Source organism: Crassostrea angulata, chromosome 1, assembly GCF_025612915.1.
Source record: "Crassostrea angulata isolate pt1a10 chromosome 1, ASM2561291v2, whole genome shotgun sequence".
Taxonomy (NCBI): domain Eukaryota; kingdom Metazoa; phylum Mollusca; class Bivalvia; order Ostreida; family Ostreidae; genus Magallana; species Magallana angulata.
The window spans coordinates 37,084,093-37,102,944 of record NC_069111.1 but is presented as its reverse complement, the minus strand read 5'-3'; the positions used below and the strand labels follow the sequence as shown (position 1 = coordinate 37,102,944).

At 34.6% G+C, this 18,852-nt stretch overlaps 1 protein-coding gene across 2 annotated transcripts; it reads right to left on the bottom strand.

Moving 5' to 3' along the window:
- Positions 1-2,058: 2,058 nt before the first annotated feature.
- LOC128161605 (zinc transporter ZIP10-like) lies at positions 2,059-18,804 on the bottom strand. Of its 2 annotated transcripts, none has more exons than XM_052824921.1 (9): positions 18,786-18,804; positions 17,707-18,219; positions 17,349-17,544; positions 16,845-17,014; positions 5,560-5,736; positions 5,101-5,251; positions 4,353-4,679; positions 3,815-4,002; positions 2,059-3,248 (listed from the first exon to the last, which is right to left on the bottom strand). In XM_052824921.1, the coding sequence occupies exons 2-9, from the start codon at positions 18,085-18,087 to the stop codon at positions 3,099-3,101; spliced, it is 1,740 nt and encodes a 579-aa protein (XP_052680881.1). In that variant the 5' UTR covers positions 18,088-18,219; positions 18,786-18,804; the 3' UTR covers positions 2,059-3,098. The 2 variants fall into 2 exon arrangements, with proteins under 2 accessions (XP_052680881.1, XP_052680888.1); XM_052824928.1 differs by having other exon boundaries at positions 17,349-17,541; positions 18,786-18,801.
- Between the last annotated feature and the right edge of the window lie 48 nt (positions 18,805-18,852).

Genomic DNA, 18,852 nt, shown 5'->3' with positions numbered 1-18,852 from the left:
TATATAGTAGGGGTAGAATTTTTCGATATATGACTAATTGAAAGTCTAAACAGACCGAGGCATTCAGGCACGTAACACGGGTGTGTGTGGGTTTTTTTTTTAAATTAAAATTCATAGGCGTCGGAACCGCGGGGGCTAGGGGGTCTTAGCCCCCCCCCCCCACACACACACACACACACTTCTTTTGCAAAGTAAGACCTAACCATTAGGCACATAGCATCGTAGAGGTTAAGCCGCCCCCCAGCACTTTTTATCGCAGCAAAGAAAATAGTTCCTGAATTTACCTTGAAAAGATTGAAATATTGAGAAGTTGGAGTAATTGGTACAACAGCCACCCCACCCCCCCCCCCCCCCACCACCACCACGGATTAGGAAATTTAATGATTTCGGGAAAAAAAATTTTGGTAGGTAAGAATTTTTTTTTGGAACTATAGGTATACTCCCCTCCCCCCCCCCCCCCCCCCCCCGGATTAGGATATTCATGATTTTGGGGGTCTTTTTTGCTTGTAAAGATTTCTGAGGATTAGTCTAGCCCCCCACTTTCCAATTTGCTTCCGACGCCACTGATTAATTTACATATAAAAAGGTGAATTATCATGGAGTCCCCCTCCACTTTTGTGGGACCAATATAAAAAATTGAAGTGAAAATAAGGAAATGCAGAACAATGAAATTGAAGTTACAGGTCAGTATAGTACACTACCCCATCGAACACTTAATTCTAGGTGGGTTTTTTTTTTTTTTTTTTTTTTTTTTTTTTTTTTTTTTTTTTTTTTTTTACGGAGCTGGTCCCCTTGTGCCTGGGCTTTAACAGGAGAACACGAATACTGTCTAGGTCGTATGTTCAAACTTGGGTTTAATTCCCTTTTGTCGCCTTCTGCGAGCAAAAAAAAAATCCACAGACAAGTCGACAAAGCGAAAACTTTCAAATTGGTTCTATTGTATTTTCGCTCCAGTAAATTAAAAGAGTAGACACGACAATAAAAGAATGTTCATAAAGGCCGCTCTCAAATATTTCCCATATTTGGGTCTGAAATATTGAGTTTAATAATAATGAAATTTTCATTCTATCACTAAGACGCCAGTATACAAAAAAAAAATTTTAAAATTAATAATAAAGTAAGAAACACACACACGCACCTTCTCTCTCTCTCTCTCTCTCTCTCTCTCTCTCTCTCTCTCTCTCTCTCTCTCTCTCTCTCTCTGTGTGTTTGCGCGCAGTATCATCAAGTACTTTACCCCTTTTTCTGGTCACGGGTAAACAAATCTCACTGTCCGGTGACATTAGCCTCATTCCAGGTCAGGTCTATGTCTATTCTCAAACAAAACACTTCTATATTATAACCGGGCAAATCACCGATTCATTAACGCCATTATACTCATTTTTTTTTCAAGTTTGTTCTTAAACTCTGTGTACTCATAAAAACAGTGATTAGAATACAGTAAAGAGGCCAAAGGGTCATGGCGATTTTATTGTATTTACATCCACTAAGTGTTATCTTCCTGCTTCTTAGAAAAATAGATTGTGCTCATACTGTCATGTTGTAAATTTTGAATTTACCGAGTGACAATTAAAAAGAAATTTACTATTTTGTTTTTAAATTTAGAATTTTGCTGCCACCCTGTACATAAAAATTTCACAACATGGCAATACAGCTCTTGACACAACGAACGACGATAAGATCTTATCCATGTATTAATTGATATAAACATTTGAAGATGATACAAACCTTGCAGTTGTTTACAAATGCATGCATAAGCTTTCAGAAACGTGTGACGGACCCAGTTGGAAATCATTGGACTACTTTACAGGTATTTGGCCCAGGATAGCAATGGTACTGCACCACACCTGAACGCTCATATGTTAATTCTAACAAAAACATGGTTCGCTCGTGCAGTATGTAGTTTATTAGATGCCTTGTCCTCATCCTGTAGGAGAGAACCGTTTTTAGAATTATATGGACGTTCAAGTGTGACACAATGCCATTGCTATCCTGGCCAAATACCTGTAATCACTAACAGTGTGATCCATAAATAAAAATAAAAATAAAAGCTGTATATATATATCTTGCAGTTTATTGATAAACATCATGAATATATCATTTATTAAATATCTCTATATGTACCGGTACACGTAAATATGTACAAAAGGGGAGAAAAACATTCATATAAATGAACAAAATAATAAGCATTTTTTAAAATTTGCATATCATTTTTGAAATGATATTCAGACATGCATGCAGTTGTAAAACTTATGTACTCCACAAGCTTGTATTTACAATCAAATCACTCTTGCATTGTTCGTCAGATGAATTTTCTGCGATATAAACTTTAAACAATCAAACAAACAGTTTGATAAACAAATTGACAACTAGCTGCAACTTTAAGGACATGACAATAAAATAATAAATACGACAAATCAATCTATTCAGATATACAATAATGACAAGGCGCTTTAAAATCTATACATTAGAAAATGATTTTCGCCTATAATCTGTTATGATAAGACTTGCAAAAAATGTTCAACCATACGGTCCTAAAAGCTGCTACGTACTGAAAAGAACCAATGTTGTTATCATTTTCCTTGTTTACTTCTTTCGACAAAAAAAACCAAGTTACTAGTATACGTAACGCCTCACAAAAATTGTTCAACACACTGAAATGTCCAACAAGTTGCACATTAATTATAGCCATGCGCAGATCAAGCAATTTTTTTCCGGGAGAGGGGGTATTTGAGTTTGCCGGGGCGGGGCGGACGGAGCAAGGCATATTCTCGGTATAACTGTACAATGTATATATTTAAGAAATTTGAAATTTCCGGGGGGGGGGGGGGTTGGACCCATGCAGGACTGTTATGCATTTTAATCTATATCATTGTAACGGGAGCACAGCTAAGAAAGCAAAGAGGATTTCATTGCATCAAAGACACAGTATCACACATAGATTCATTATGCAAAAATGATAAGAACAAACTTAACAATAATAGCGTGAAAGGTTTTTTGAGTATTGTCAGTCATCCATCGTGGCAGTAATCGGTGGCGCAGACCTTTAGTTGGTTTGTACATTGCTGGGTTTTTTTCTGGGTTTGTAGATTTCTGTTTTAAAGTTCCATCATGGTTTTCATCTTGTCCTCGTACATGGCGATGATAAGCATGATTCCTATCCCAAGAAACATGCCACAAGCCTGGAACACCAAGTGGAAGAATGGATTCTCGCCGTCTCTGGAGTCAACCGACATCATCTCAGGCAGCTGGAACAACAATTTTAAAGTTACCAAAGACATATTTTCATGAAATAACATGTATAAAAAATATTTAAGGTGCATGTAGTAAAATATAAATGAATCATTTTTTAACAGAATAAACAATTATATTGGATCAAATTTTTCCCTCCACCTTCTCTTGCATAGAAATAAACTAAAACTATAGGATATACTATTCAATCGAGACGTAACAGAAGAAACACCATTGGTCATTTCAAGCAGTTACAAAACTAAATATTTACAAAATTTAAAATCGTCAATAAACAAAAAGAAAACTATGCGAGGACAAGACGGTTGTAGCCATTTTTTATAGACTTTATTGATCTCCTATAGAGAAGAGCTCTGTATAGAAATATAGAAAATGTTATATTTTAACGCTAAAATATACGGAGTTTTTCTTGACTATATAATTGTTTTTAGCATAAAAATTCATATTTGAAATAAAAGTTAGAGCTGATGGCAACTTTGTTAACCACCCAGCCTCCTTAACAAATGTTCATGTATCTCTACACAGTTAGCAAGGAGTAGTTTAATATTTTTCCCCCCGGAATTACCATGTCGACCAGCGACACATAGAGGAACATGCCGCCGACCACTGTGAAGATCCAGAGACTAGCAGACTCAATGTTTCCAAGCATGACCCCAATAAGCATTCCACAGAACGCCAACACAGACGACACCACGTTATACACGATCGCCTGCTTCGGCCTCATTCCCGCCTTCAGCAAAACGGCAAAATCCCCTTAAAAAGAAAAGAAAACATCTTTAATATATTGTTCGTGCTCGAACTGCATTTAGAAAAATTATCGCCTTGGTTGAATTTTATCATTGAATTAATGATCATAATGCTAGTGAGCTACATGTACATAACGTTTCGCTCTGTTTATGGAAGAGAACACATTTTAAACTAAATTGTCTGTTAACACCATATACGTTTGATTGAACCACTATAAACAAAAACAAAAATAACGTAATTGAGCAATAAATAGTATGCATTTTTTGACAAAATATTTTGCATTCCATATACATGTACTTGTTAAACATTGAAATTCATTCCAATGATGCCAAAATGGAAATAAAAGTAACATGTACCAATTTCATGAGGCAGTTCATGACAGAACACAGCTATGGTGGTACTAATGCCCCCTGTGATGGAAGCGGCGAAGGCCGAGCCAATGGCCAGGCCGTCACAGAAGTTATGGATCCCATCCCCAAGGATCACCATCCATGCAACTGCTGCCACGTCCTTTGGAATTCCGGCATTGTGGGAATGCGAGTGACTGTGGGAGCGGCTCAGTTTCCGGGATTTAGTTGATTTGGAGTCCTTCCGGTCCAGTCTCTTTTTGTCTTCAATCTTCTTCATAAGAACCTCGTCCTCATGCTTTTCCTTGTTTGCTTCCTCGGCGAAGAGTTCCAATGCTTTAAAATGGCGAAAAAGTGTTTATCAAATGCATTCAAATAAAAGCTATGCTATAGTTTCATTATATTTCGTGAACTTTGTAAAACCTGCAGTTAATAATTTTATTCATTGGTTTTTATTTATTTCACCGTTAAAGAATCCGGTGGTCAACAAAATGCCCATCAGATCTACGTTAATTTTTTAATGATTTGTTATTTGAAAATAACTACATGTATTCAGTGTCGAAAAATTAAAATATTTCGGCTTTAAACTTTTTAGTGCTGAAAAAATTAATATACTCATATTTAGCTTTTAAATTTGAATATTTCCCTTTATAGATCAACTCAACACCGAAATCCACAAAAATGTGTACGAAAAAAAATGAAACTACAGGGTTTTTTTTTATGATGAATCAATTGTAAAACGGCGGGGTCAGCTGACCTCGGTTTCCAGGGTGGATCCCCCAGTTGAGCGATTCACAGTCGTGTTCGTGGTTGTAGACATGCGCCAGTTCGTGGGCCTTTTTGATCTGTTCGATTTCATCCTCACCAAGTTTAGCCGCCAGTTCCAATTGATGTTTATAATGCTCTTCCTGCAATTTTGTTTAAATTTAAATTTATAGGTTGAAGAATTTGAACACGGCTTATCTTTCATTTTATAATTTTAAAGATGTTCTTAAATAAACTTGACAATAAAGTTTACGCACGTTGTTGTAAATAACTTAATATACGCGAAAAAGGTATTCGCGTATACATATATATATGGATTTTCGCTTACTATGTTAGATGCCAATAATTTTTTCCGTCTAAAATTCGAATAGCAAAAATAAAATTCACAGGTTTTGTTACTTAATAAGTATTATAACATTGATTCGACTGATTATATGAAACCAATACATACTTCTCTTCGCTTTCTTTTAATATCTGTGATGATGGTCATCACTCTTTCGATGAAAAAGAAGATGAAGATGCCGACGAGAGCCGTCAGTCCTTTGAACACGTTCATTTGTTCATCAGTTAGTGCTTCTCCTGGGGCTGCCTCCTCCTCGCCATGTTCCTCATGACCCCCAGCTAGTGCCTTTAAAGGGAAAAAAAATAAATTAACGAAGGGTTGGTACATATGAATAAAAAACCACACCAATGGCGTCATTCTAATATTGTTGTCGTCGTCGTAAATAATGGCTAAAACGTACTAGATCCTTCTCTATTTTGAGTGAGCTTTGAGGGCTGCATACTGTGGCTTCATACGACTGTAGTAATATTCAATTATGTTGTTAGTCTAAAATGTTGTTAATTTTTGATAATTTCTAGTTTACTGAGCAGATAGTTGTATATTCAAAATAATACACATTCTAATTTTATGTATATGAAAAACGCGTTACATCGATATTATTTATAATCAAACAATTGTCTTCGTAAACGAGACTGACAACGAAAAACACGTCTAATAAAGCCATAACATTTTTAAAGAATTTGATTTTTCACTTGTAATTTTTTTATTTTATTTAAGCATTGAATCATTATTTTTTTGAAAGATGTGGTCTCATAACTGCAACGGTGTGTGCATACAAATTGAATAACGCGCATTGACACCCCTCGAAAACCATTGTCAACCTCTGCTTCGCGTCGGTTGACAATGGTTTCCTCGGGGTGTCAATGCTAGCGTGTTATGATAATTTGTTTGCACACACCGTTGCAGTTATGTTCAGTTCAGTTCAGTTCAGTTCAGTTTATTTCACCCAACACCATATAATAGTACAAGAGATACATAAGAAGAACAAACATATTTACATATATACAGTATAGTTGTAAAGTTCAAGAAAGTAAGTGGGGTGAACGAACAATATGATTAATTTTTGAAATAAAGAAACACAGTTTTCTTAATGTGATATAATCGACTGAAGACATGATTTCATAAAAACTTTTTAGTGTTAGGAGAAGAACAGTAATATGTATCTAAAAACTGACTTCGTAATTTACTTAATGCCTTGCATTCTAATATAACATGAAATTCATCACCAATTTTGTTACAATTACACAAATTACAATAACGTTTACTTCTTTCAACAATACCCCACCTTCCTATTTCAACCGGAAGATGATGATTTGTAGTTCTAAACTTAACTAATATTTTTCTAAATTTACTGGGTAACAAGAGTAAGTAGCGTTCACATTCAAAATTTGTTTTATAAATTCTATATATAACACCCTTAGTCGATTCTGAATATCGTTATGCCATTTTTGTAAAAATTGATCTCTTAACCTTTGGTTAATAGTTGTCTTAATCCAACTGGAGTTATAATGGTACGATTCATGATCACACCATAAATTTGAAAGCCCGCATTTATCTAAAACATTTTTTAAAGAGCATATCCATGGATTTAATATTTGTCCCTTATCAAAAAGAATACGTACATACATATATATGATTTTGCTTAACTTGTTTTCACTGCTATTGATTATGTTGGCCCAGAATGAAATCATTCTAGTAAAAATGGTTATATACAGAGGAAATCGTCTAGTTTCACCATATACCATGTAACTAGGTGTACAACTTTTCAGATTAAGTATATGTTTCAAATATTTTAAATGGACACGTTCAATAATCTCAATATTTTCATAACCCCAAACTTCGCATGCATACAATAAAACTGGTACAACAATTTTATCAAATAAAGCCAATTGACAATCAATAGGTAAATTAAAAGTTTTTATCTTCCTTATAACTCCCTGCATTGATTTCTGTGCTTGCTCACATAGCCGTTTTTTTGCTTTGAAAAATGAACCTGTTCTTGAGAAAATTACACCGAGATAATTAAATTCCTTAACTATTTCAATAGGTAAACCATTATATGAAAAGACATATTTGGGTTGACGACCTTTAGAAAATACAACAATTTTTGTTTTACAAATATTAACAGTAAGTTTCCACGTATCACAGTATCTATAGAATTCATTAAGGGCAAACTGTAAATCGTTTGCAGACTCAGCTAAAATAACAGTATCGTCTGCATAAAACAGGATAAACATTTTTAAATATAAAAAAAGTTCCTTTTCAATTCCCTCAGTAATTGTAGACAGTCCAGTTATGTTTTTATCTAACAAATAATCTTCTAGATCATTTATATACAAGGAAAACAAGAATGGAGATAAACTTTCTCCTTGTCGTACACCGACATTACAAGTAAAAAGATCAGATGAAAAACCATTAATACGTATTTTTGATTTTATACCTTTGTACATGTTTTTTATGTATGTAAAACATTTACCATTTATTCCACTTTTAAGAAGTTTGTACCAGATTATGAGACCACATCTTGCAAAAAATAATGATTCAATGCTTATATTTACGTTTTTAAACATTTATTACCTTCCCGCAAATATGAATTATTTTTAAAAAGCTCTGTCTTATTCAACGAATAAAGCGAAATTAACGGAAGAGCCATTGGAATAGCCGAATTACGTTTCTAATAACACAATTTTAGTTTTCTTTCTGTAATTTAACGAAATTACTTTTGGAATACTAAGAAATTAATAAATTGAATTCATTTAACCGTCAAAATATATTTACATCAATGAAATAATAATCAGCGTAAGTATAATATCAGGTCGAGATCCGGTTTGAAGTTGCGAGAAGAGTCAGTTCATGTTCTTCGAGAAATACTGAAGGAATACTGAATGTATTCATACGCACTATATTTGGTGATTGGGTCTTCTGTGTTATGCGTAAATATCACTTATATCAACTAGTGCAATTTAATAGAGGGAAAGAAAGTGAATGTAAATATTTTATTTTAACTTAATTAATTATTAAAGAATATGTCTAACAATTTAAAGGATACCTGTAAAGTGCGAGACGAAATCGAAACGAAACCGAACGAAACCAAACCAAACCAAATAAAACGAATTAAGCAAAACTAAAAATGAATTATGACTTCATAAATGTGAAAATAAATTCTTTGAAATAAAATTTTAAACCATAAATGAATCAGCATGTTTGTTTCAGATTGCCGTTGTAAATTCTTCTGATTTTTCTATTTTGCTTATTTGTTTTGATCATAAAAAAACAGTTGCTAGCGTTTGTCACATTCATTTTAGGTCTAAAAATGAAATTTTAAAAATGTAAACCAAAAAATTATCTGAGCTTTGTTTACATAACAAAGAACAGTGAGCTCCGTATCTTGCTTATAACTTGACGACCGACAATAAAACTTTGATTGACTATTAGAAATGACTTACTGAAGCATTGTAAACAGTAAAAACGGAAAAAATACATTTTTGAAAAAAAACTCGTGACCATGCCCCTTTAAGCCGCTTACCCGGTTATTACAAAAATTATATAATAATCTCTCTCTCTCTCTCTCTCTCCCTCTCTCTCAAAACGGCAGACTATATCTTAAATGAAACCGGTTAGAAGCATAAAATAAATTGGGATGTACATCAGTTGAATATATTATAATATAATTTTTGCAATTATTGTTATGGTTCAAAATTTTATTTTCACTTTTATATAGTCATAATTGATTTTTAGTAATGTTTAATTCCGTTTCGTTGGTTTCGTTTCGTTTCGTTCGGTTTCGTTTCGAGTCGATTTCGTATTGCAGTTTACAGGTACCCCGGCCCATTTTAAAAGATTTCTTGAACAACGTTCCGATTCTTTGATAATAGCATGTTTCAGTGATTTTTTTATCGGTGTCTTTAACAATTTTCAAAGAATTTACCTTACTGCCTACTTTCCTCATATATTTTTAAATTATTTACATGTTCTTGTGATACTTTTCTGTATTTGTATCTAATTGTATACATGGACCTCATATTCCATTGACCTGGTTTTGAGTGAATGAAGAATTGAAATCGAACACCCGGGAAAGCTATAGAGACTAAGGATGATTATGAATAAGATGAATTGGTATTGATACGGGGGAAGTGATGTCGAGAAAATCATAAACATACGAGGCAGTACATTATAAATTAACAAAAAAAGTTAACGACAGGGGCTAGGATTGTTCTGTTGTGTGTAATTAAACGGAATTAACACTCCTTGGTTTGCATAAAAAACGGAAGCTGTACCCTAAAGAAAAGGAAAGTGCAAATCGCCTCAAAGAGACAGGGATTTTGATCATAACAAATTACAACCTGTTTACATTAAGCTTTCAATTATTAGGAAATGTAAAAGTATTGTATACAATATGCATATCATTCGCCCCCGGACCTGCATGTGTCCTTAAAACTCACCGCACCATCAATAAGACAGTGTATATGTGCTGGAAAAGAGCACTTCAAAAACCGACATTTGGCCTAAATTTCGGAAAACAGTATAATGTCCTAATTGTTTACATTTTAGGTTCATAGTACCCAGTCTTGTATTTGTTTTTAAGCATAACATGAGGTATCTGAAAACATGCATATTGTTTATAGATGGATGCGAAAGTATCAACGACATCACGCAATTAACAATGTTTCTTTAACGAAAGAATAAAATTAAAGAGCCAGTCGGAATATAATAGGGCGTTAATTATTCACGAGAACGAGATAAAATTCCAGGAGTTGGTCAGCAATTTTATTTGTAAGCGCGAAGTTGAAGTGTGTCGTGGGTTTCCTATAAGTATTTAAAGCAATATGAGCTGTATTTTTTTAGAATTTCATTTTGCTGTATAAACCTGCTAGTATGCTAAGTCTGCATGTAACTTAAACTTTTGATACATAAGGATGGAAAAAATCATGATTTTTTGTCAGAGGAAAGATATCTCTTCTGAGGAACATATAGCAAATCAATTTTTGTACAGGACGACAATAATTCAATTTTGCTCCAATTAAGGCTCCTTAACGGCCCTTTTCACAAAAATTTGGCGAAAAGAAATTTAAAAACAATGATATTTTTGTCATTTTATTAGAAAATAACATTTTCGTTAAAAAAAATTTAATCATGAAAATTGCAGCTCATATTGCTTTAAACAATAAAATACTTCCTTTGGTGATTCATGCGGGGTATGAAGGTGGCGACATTGAAGAAAAAATACCATCGTACATAACTCGCGCAAGCGGGTTATGTAAATTTTTTCTGCAATGAATGCTACCTTTATAACCCGCATGAATCATCAAAGAAACCATTTTATTGTTTATATTTACATCTTTCTTTAACTGAATAATATTGATTGTAAAAAGTAAGTAAAATTCACTTAATTACTGTAAATGTACATCAGTACGTTAGCTAAAATAAACAGCCAAATCGTCTCCTGTGAGACTTTGAGTCTGGCATCATCATGATTGTTTGGTGCAGTCCGTGATTTTCATAGGCCGCTGTAGGTTTCGACCAATCGATAAAGGGGCGTGTAGATTTCAGTCTGGCTGTTTCTATTGAGCTTTGAATTAACTTTCAATTTCCTTAAGAAAAAAATGATTTACACTCTGTAAATGTAAATATTTAAACAATAAAATGCTTTCTTTAATGATTCATTCAGGATATGACGGTAGCAACATTGCAGAAAAAATACATAACCAGCGTTATTTTAGCGGGTTATGTAAATTTTTTCTGCAATGATCATTACCTTCATAACCAACATGAATCATCAAAGAAAGCATTTTATTGTTTATATTAACATCTTTCTTTTAACTAATTAATAAATTGAGCGTATAAAGAAAGTAAAATTCACTAAATTACTGTTAATGTACATTAGTACGTTAGCTAAAAGAAACAGCCAAATCGTCTCCTGTGAGACTTTGAGTCTGACATCATCATTATTATTTCGTGCCGTTTGTGATTTTTCTTAGGTAGTGTAGATCTCGACCAATCGATAAACAGGGAGTGTCAATTTCAGTCCTGTCACTTTCTTGTCAGTTTCAGCCGCTGTAGATTTCGACCAATCGATAAACGGGGCGTGTAGATTTCAGTCTGGCTGTTTCTATAGAGCTATGAATTAACTATAAGTTTCCGTAAGAAATAGAGGGAATAATACTTGGTAGATGTAAATATATCCTTTTATTACCTAATCAAAGAGATTTTGTTGTTTTATTACAGATTAAATATTTTCGTCTATATTGTATGTGTATTCAGATTTGAAAGTGATCTATTGAACTGCCGGTCAATAGACTGCGATTTATGGGACCAGCAACGTATTTTAGAAAAAGTTTAATTGCTACAAGATTAAAAGATAACTTTACTATGTTTATTTTACTATTGTTCATAAAATTTATCTTTTGAAATACTAAAAACGGAATAAGGTAATAAAACAATAGTCTAATGCCCGAACAGTCAATAGTATACAATTATTTAATGCTTGAGCAGTCAATAGACCAGAATATTTTTCCCGAGGTGCAGGGAACAGATCAGTATGATCTATTGCCCGAGGCCAACGGCCGAGGGCAATAGATTATACTGAGCTGTTCCCTGCACCAAGGGAAAAAATTCTGGTCTATTGACTGTTCAAGCATTAAATAATTGTTTTATTACCTAATTCCTTTTTTAGTTTTCGGGGTTTACAATTTGCATATTGTAGGTGGTTTTCGTGCCATTATGCAATATACTAAGATTTTTTTTCCTCTTTTACATGCACAAAACCAGTTGCATGCATTACAGCATCTCAATTTAATATTAGTTTAGACAAAGAAGGTGGTTTTCAACCCATTAGATTTTAAATAGTCGTTTACCTTATATGAGGCTTTAAAACTGTTGATTATTTGATACTCCATTTTGATAACATTGTATTTGGTTTCACCAAGCACTAAAAACAGCGTCAATGTAAAGGAATATACATTCCTTGAGAACTATCGAAAGGATGTAACATTAACATACCCGCGTCTGATATACGTTGCCGGTCCAATAGATCGCAGTCTATTGACCGGCGGTCCAATAGATCGAAGTCTATTGACCGGCGGTCTAATAGATCGCAGTCTATTGACCGGCAGTTCAAAATAGACGCAAATATTCAATTTGTAATATAACAACAAAATCCCTTTGATTAGGTAATAAAACCGAATATTTTTCCCTTGGTGCAGGGAACAGCTCAGTATGATCTATTGCCCTCGGCCGTTGGCCTTGGGCAATAGATCCTACTGAGCTGTTCCCTGCACCAAGGGAAAAATATTGGCCTCGCATTGCATCCATTGCAATGAAAAAATATTCGGGTCTATTGACCGCTCAAGCATTAAATAATTGTATAATAATATACAAAATATATATAATAAAAAATTTATCCATGCATGAGTTTCATCACACTCTTAATCATCCCTTTATACAATGAAGCATGAAAACCGTTGTAAAATTATCCAGAGTATAATATGTCAAAAATTTAGATTGCATAAAAATGGTATCAATGGGATTGGGGGAGGAATAAAATAAGGGGTAATTTGATGATAATATTTGAAATATGTAACTAGTAAATGAAATCATGATGGCATGTGTATAAAGTCCTTTGCGCGTGCATGACCATGAAGCAGCTAGAAGAATTCTATATTTTTGCCTGGCAGTGCAATCGTTCCTTTTTACACAAATTCATTTTTTTAAAAAGTGCTCTTTTAAAAGCAATGCTCCATTAAAAGTAACAGTAATTCGAGTCTTTTTTTTCTTCAAATTTTGCAATCGACATCTACATTCAAAATAGATTTTTATTTTTAAAACGACACAGCTTTCTTTTTATGTCATATATACTCCGAAAAGATATTTTTATATATTAAAGAGGTGTATCTTTCAAAAGGCATCTCTCTAAGGTGAGAATCTTTGGATGTACCTTTACCGTTCAAATAAGTTTTTCTTCAAATTGATTAAACTTATCGGCTATTAAACGTGAATCTGTCTGTGTAATAGGATTCATTGAACCCTCCTCACCACGTGACTTCTAATATCACCAAATATAGCTGCTTGACTCTGTGGTACAATAAGTATAGCTTTGGCCTACTGATCCACAGCTCGGACTTTGTGTTTATCAATTACAATTTTTTTTTTTATAAAAAGTTCACCCCCCCCCCCCCCAATTTTTCAAGTTGAATGCATGCATTTATGGAATGCAGAAGATTGGGCTTGTGAGCGAATCTTTTGTCATGTTGTAAATTTTGAATTTACCGGGTGCCAGTAAATACAAAATTTACAACATGACACTTTTCTCAAACGTAAAATATCAAAATCGGTAAAGAATCCAGGAAAATGTTATTATAAAATTGTTTGGACTATTTCCAAAAGTGTGGAGGACTCTTAAGCTAAATTGTTTGTTATACAATTAGGAAGACGTTTGCATTTTTAAAAAATCCGGGTTCTTTCAGTAATTGAACTGATCAGACCAGCCTATCCTTATATCTCTTGATAATTATCCATTTGTTGGGAAAATGAGTAAGCTCGTATGTCGATATCCGAAAGTCTGAGTCAGTGATGTTTGACAATTATGGTCTTTATGCTTGTTACAATGTACTTGCACTACGCACTCGCTGTATGTTGTTTGGATTGACGCATCCTTTCATAATCTAGCCTCTCAATCTTCACATGTTTAGTTTACACTTCTGAAACCAAAATGTGAGACATTATTTTTGTTATTATTTACTTCAGTCGAAAATATAAACTTGTAAAAAGCCAAAGGTTTCAGTCGTTACAGCTTTTATTTCAATTGTAAAAATTTAAAAAGCCAAAGGTTTCAGTCGTTACAGCTTTTATTTCAATTGTAAAAATTTAAAAAGCCAAAGGTTTCAGTCGTTACAGCTTTTATTTCAGTTGTAAAAATTTAAAGTTAAAAAATTATACAATATTGCAAACAATGGGAAATGATGACTCATATTTTCAAGATTATAATGATATTTTCATTGATTCATTCGCATAATAAAGATGAGTTAGTTTGGAGATGAAAATTGAGATGAAAATATGATTATTTAACTGACATAATGGTGTTTAGTGACCACAAACTATAATATAAGTATGGGTTTGATTACTCTGAGAAAGAGATGATTCTTCTATAACAAGACACCCAGAGGTGATGCAACAAAAATTAAGACATGAAAATTTATACATTATACTGTATATTTCTGTATATTTTGATTGAAATCCACGAGAAAAGAATGGCTTTGATATGGTGTTCCGATGGGGCCACTTCGACCTTTGCACTTTCGCCTTTAGGTCGAGGTGCGAGAGTGCGAAGTTGCGACGGCGAAAGTGCGAAGGTACGACGGCGAAGGAGCGAAAGTGCGAAGATGCGACGGCGAAAGTGCGAAGTTGCGAAGGCGAAGAAGCGATACTACTATCGCACCTTCGCCATCGCAACTTCGCACTCTCGCCTTCGCATCTTCGCACTTTCGCCTTCGCCTTTAATAATTGTGGAACTCTCTATCGTTTAAAGACAATTTTAGCTGTATAAAAGGACATCTGAGGCAGACGATGAACTTTTTAGAATTTATTTTCAACAGCCTACGCAGATCTATAACTTTTTCTAGGGGGGGGGGGGTGGATAATTATGTTCCGAGACATAATTTGAAGATTTTATTATATATAATTAATAAAATTAAATTTTCCGGGGGAATGAGATCCGGACCCTCTCTCCCCTTTACTGCATGTGTGAAGTTATTTATATTGAATTCTCCGGGGGGCGGACCCCCTCCCCCTCTAGATCCATACATCAGCAAGCAGTGTCGCATAATGAAATTAGAATGTTACTGTGTTTGATCCACGGTAAACAGACAGCTGGTAAGTGACAGGAGTCTGGAAGTGCATATGTAAGCATTATGGCGGACATTACATTTTATATGGAGTATATAATGATTAGGCATAGCCAGCACTGGTAAACATATATATATGTCATACATACACAATAAAATATTTATAAACATTCATAGTAAGCACAATGGCCTAGCGCATGCGTGCCGTCGCATCTTCGCTCCTTCGCCGTCGCACTCTCGCACTTTCGCCTTCGCAACTTCGCACTCTCGCATCTTCGACCTAAAGGCGAAAGTGCGAAGGTCGAAGTGGCCCAATTGGAACACCATACTTTGATATGGATTGGAGAAGATAACCTAACTATGCATATCCCAATAGTTCACATACAGTCTAAACGATTTTGATTCAAGACTTTGTTTTAATCAAGTAGATTGATAACAATATGTGTACTATCACAGTGCGACAATGAAACCAATTCTTCGGTAAAAGATGACACTGAATTACAACTTACTGTTGTCCTTTATTTGATTTTAACAGCATTTTATCAGATGAAGTTAAAAAATAAAAATACATCTACACAAAAATCTTGTACTTAATTCAAGCGATTTTTTTTTCAAAAGTGCGTTGATTTGGTTACAAATTTAACGCACTTTGAGCAAAAATCAAAATGCGTAATTTTTTTCAAAGTGCGTTGCCACAGTGCCCTTTCTTTTTATTCCTTTTTTTTTTGGTCAATTGATTTCTGCCATTTCATAGGAGACAATGCCAGGCATCAGGTCAAATGGATCGAAAATTTGTTGCTTTGTTATACTATACTACATGCTACACTGTCTTACATTACCATTTAAGAAAGACTGAAAAACAAGGAAATGAAGACGGGAGAAAGCAATTAAGTGAACATCGAATAAGGTGAAGATCGTGTGACATTTGTGATTGGACAACAAGTGATAATTTTGGACCAATTATATAAATTTACCGTGTCACTCTTACTCATAATTAAGTTCTGTTACATAAGGTCCATAACTAATAAATCATAAAGTATTATACCTAAAAGTTCATCTGTATAAAACAGGCACGTAGCATCGTTTTTGAAAGGGGGGGGGGTGGACTCATCCAAAAAAATCTTGACAGGCAAAACAAAAAATCCTAATTCGGGGGGGGGGGGGGGGCGGCAAGTATACATACCGCAGAAAATACCCGTTATACGGCTACACCTCTCTTCCTCAAACCAGCATGTGCAGTGTTTGCGTACGCTAGACGAGGAACAATTCATGAAACAAAACCCCATAACACACCTTTAGTTGTCTGGTGTGCTCTGATAAACATTAGGCAAACTGTTAAATGGTCCATTGCAAAAAGAAATACGATATAAGTTAGGAACTAAGTTTAACACCAAGAGTAAACGCCGACCTCAGGTACGCAACAATATACATGTATGTAGCGACATCTCATGTTGAAAAAAGAGATGGTGTCTTAGTGTAGTGTGAAGAAATTCAGAATTCGGTGCATAAGGCTTTTACACACTGTAGAGGGTGGATGGGAGATATATAACTTACATGTGGAATTAAATGAAGCATTGCGTCACCGGAAAGAGCGCCGACGGCAAGCGCCACCAGGAACTGAAGTAAATGGTTGTAGAACGGGCCTTGCATGATGGGAATTACCGCCACACCGAGAAGCCCGACCAGGCTTATGATGAGGATGGATAGGGCGCTGTACCCCCACACTGCAATAACATAGGGAGTATATCCGTAAATACTAGTATAAGACCTGGGTAAACACACAGTTGGGACAAAACTACAAATACTGCTTAATGCAATCTTTAATGATTAAACTTTAATTTTAACCTTTCATCTACGTGGATAGGTACAGTAAAATGAGTATTTTGAAATTTAATTTTATCACCAACAAGTCACATTTGTACAGAGAAAAACTTAAGCTTAATTACTAGTAGTAGCAAAGTCAAATCTGGAATTTAGCAAGGGATGTTGATAATTTTTCCTCTGCCCAAAATTGCATCTCCATTATATTACATGCATGGCAATTGATAGCCTCCTTACCATTTAGTGGAATCGAACCCAAGGACCTCCCTTCAACTTCCTCTTTATGAATGTGCGGTTCTATGTCGCTCTTGCATTCCTCTTTGTCCAGATGTACAATCAGACTGGGACATAGGTTCATGAAGTCTTCTTTGCCAATGGACGATTTGGTTTGGAAATGGTAGGTTCTCAACAATTCAACTGTGCTCAAGCACTGCTTATGAGATAAAATAAAACACATATATGTACATCGAGGATTCTGATGTCATTCAATTAAATTTTTCACACACTTAAATTGAAATTAAAAAAAATTGTAAGCGGTTGTTAGCGGTTAAAGGGGAAAAAATTAAAAATGTAAACAAATAACAAAAGAGGACACCTTTTCGTGATTGTAGTGAGCATCACTCGTGGCCACCGACCTCTTGTGGATGTGTCTATCAGATGGATCGAGAGGGGTGGAAGTGGTCGGACACCCCGCCTCCAGGTCGTGGCAGTGAGAGTCATTCTCTGCAATTCCACCCTCAGAGTTCAACAGAAAACCCTCTCCCGCGGGGACGGGGAGCCCAAGGTTGGCCAGCAACTTCTGTACGTTATCCAGTGGTATTTCGTTATCATCGGTGGAGTACTTTTGGAAAATGGTCGACAAATAAAACAACCGTTCTTTATCGGATCGTGTGGGTGCTTCGTTTGTCGTGTTCGCGGCCCAAAGGACCCCCACACAACCCCAAAGGAAAAGGACCAGCATCTCCCAGCGTAACATGGTAGGTATATAGGTAAGGTTAACGTAGTCCCGGATGATTCAAAAACTGATAAGGCGTCTAAATGTAATCGCTCCTTTATATACAAGTATATAGAAAACAGCGAGTTGTCAGCTTCCTTTAACCGGTGTCCTCTACAATAAAGATAAAACAACAATGTGGCCCATTCTTTTACACACAAGCAATTCACTTATCAAATACAAACGCGTAATTATCGGTTTGATATTGTTTATATATATTAAGTGGATTTTACAAACAAGATACTTTTATATCGCGAATTTAACTCATTGGAAGATTTTAAAGTTTATTCAAAATAAAAAATCGATGTATTTTCGTATCTTATTTTAATATTTGATTTATTTTAGTTTTAATAAAAAATTATAACTTAGTACAAAAAGGCTTTAAAAAACAACGACGAAAAAACAAACAAACGAACAAACAAAAGCTCGAATTTCCAAAACGAAAAGGTCGATTATTTATATTGTTCCTTTTTATAACAAAAGATTTTTTTAAAAAGTGACAAGAATATCTCAATTAAAAGCCATTACCAAGAATATTGTTTAAATCTATATCGAGGTGGGTTTTTTTTTAATTTTACAGCAAGAAGCAAAAAAAAACCCACCTAAAATACAAAAAACAAAAACATATAAGCCTTTAAAAAAAAAAATAAAAAAAAAAAAACAAAACAACTTATACATACTCGACATGTACCTGGCACCTATCTCCTGACGAATTTGAGGACCGTTTGCTAGTACTGCCAGGAGCCC

What these genes read in the sequence shown, in the direction of transcription:
- LOC128161605 (XM_052824921.1), bottom strand. Translation starts at nt 18,087, where the DNA reads ATGTTACGCTGGGAGATGCTGGTCCTTTTCCTTTGGGGTTGTGTGGGG. An exon ending in GATCCACCCTGGAAACCGAG is followed by an intron (nt 4,680 to 5,100) that starts GTCAGCTGACCC and finishes GCCATTTTAAAG; the next exon opens with CATTGGAACTCTTCGCCGAG. An exon ending in TGAACTGCCTCATGAAATTG is followed by an intron (nt 4,003 to 4,352) that starts GTACATGTTACT and finishes TTTCTTTTTAAG; the next exon opens with GGGATTTTGCCGTTTTGCTG.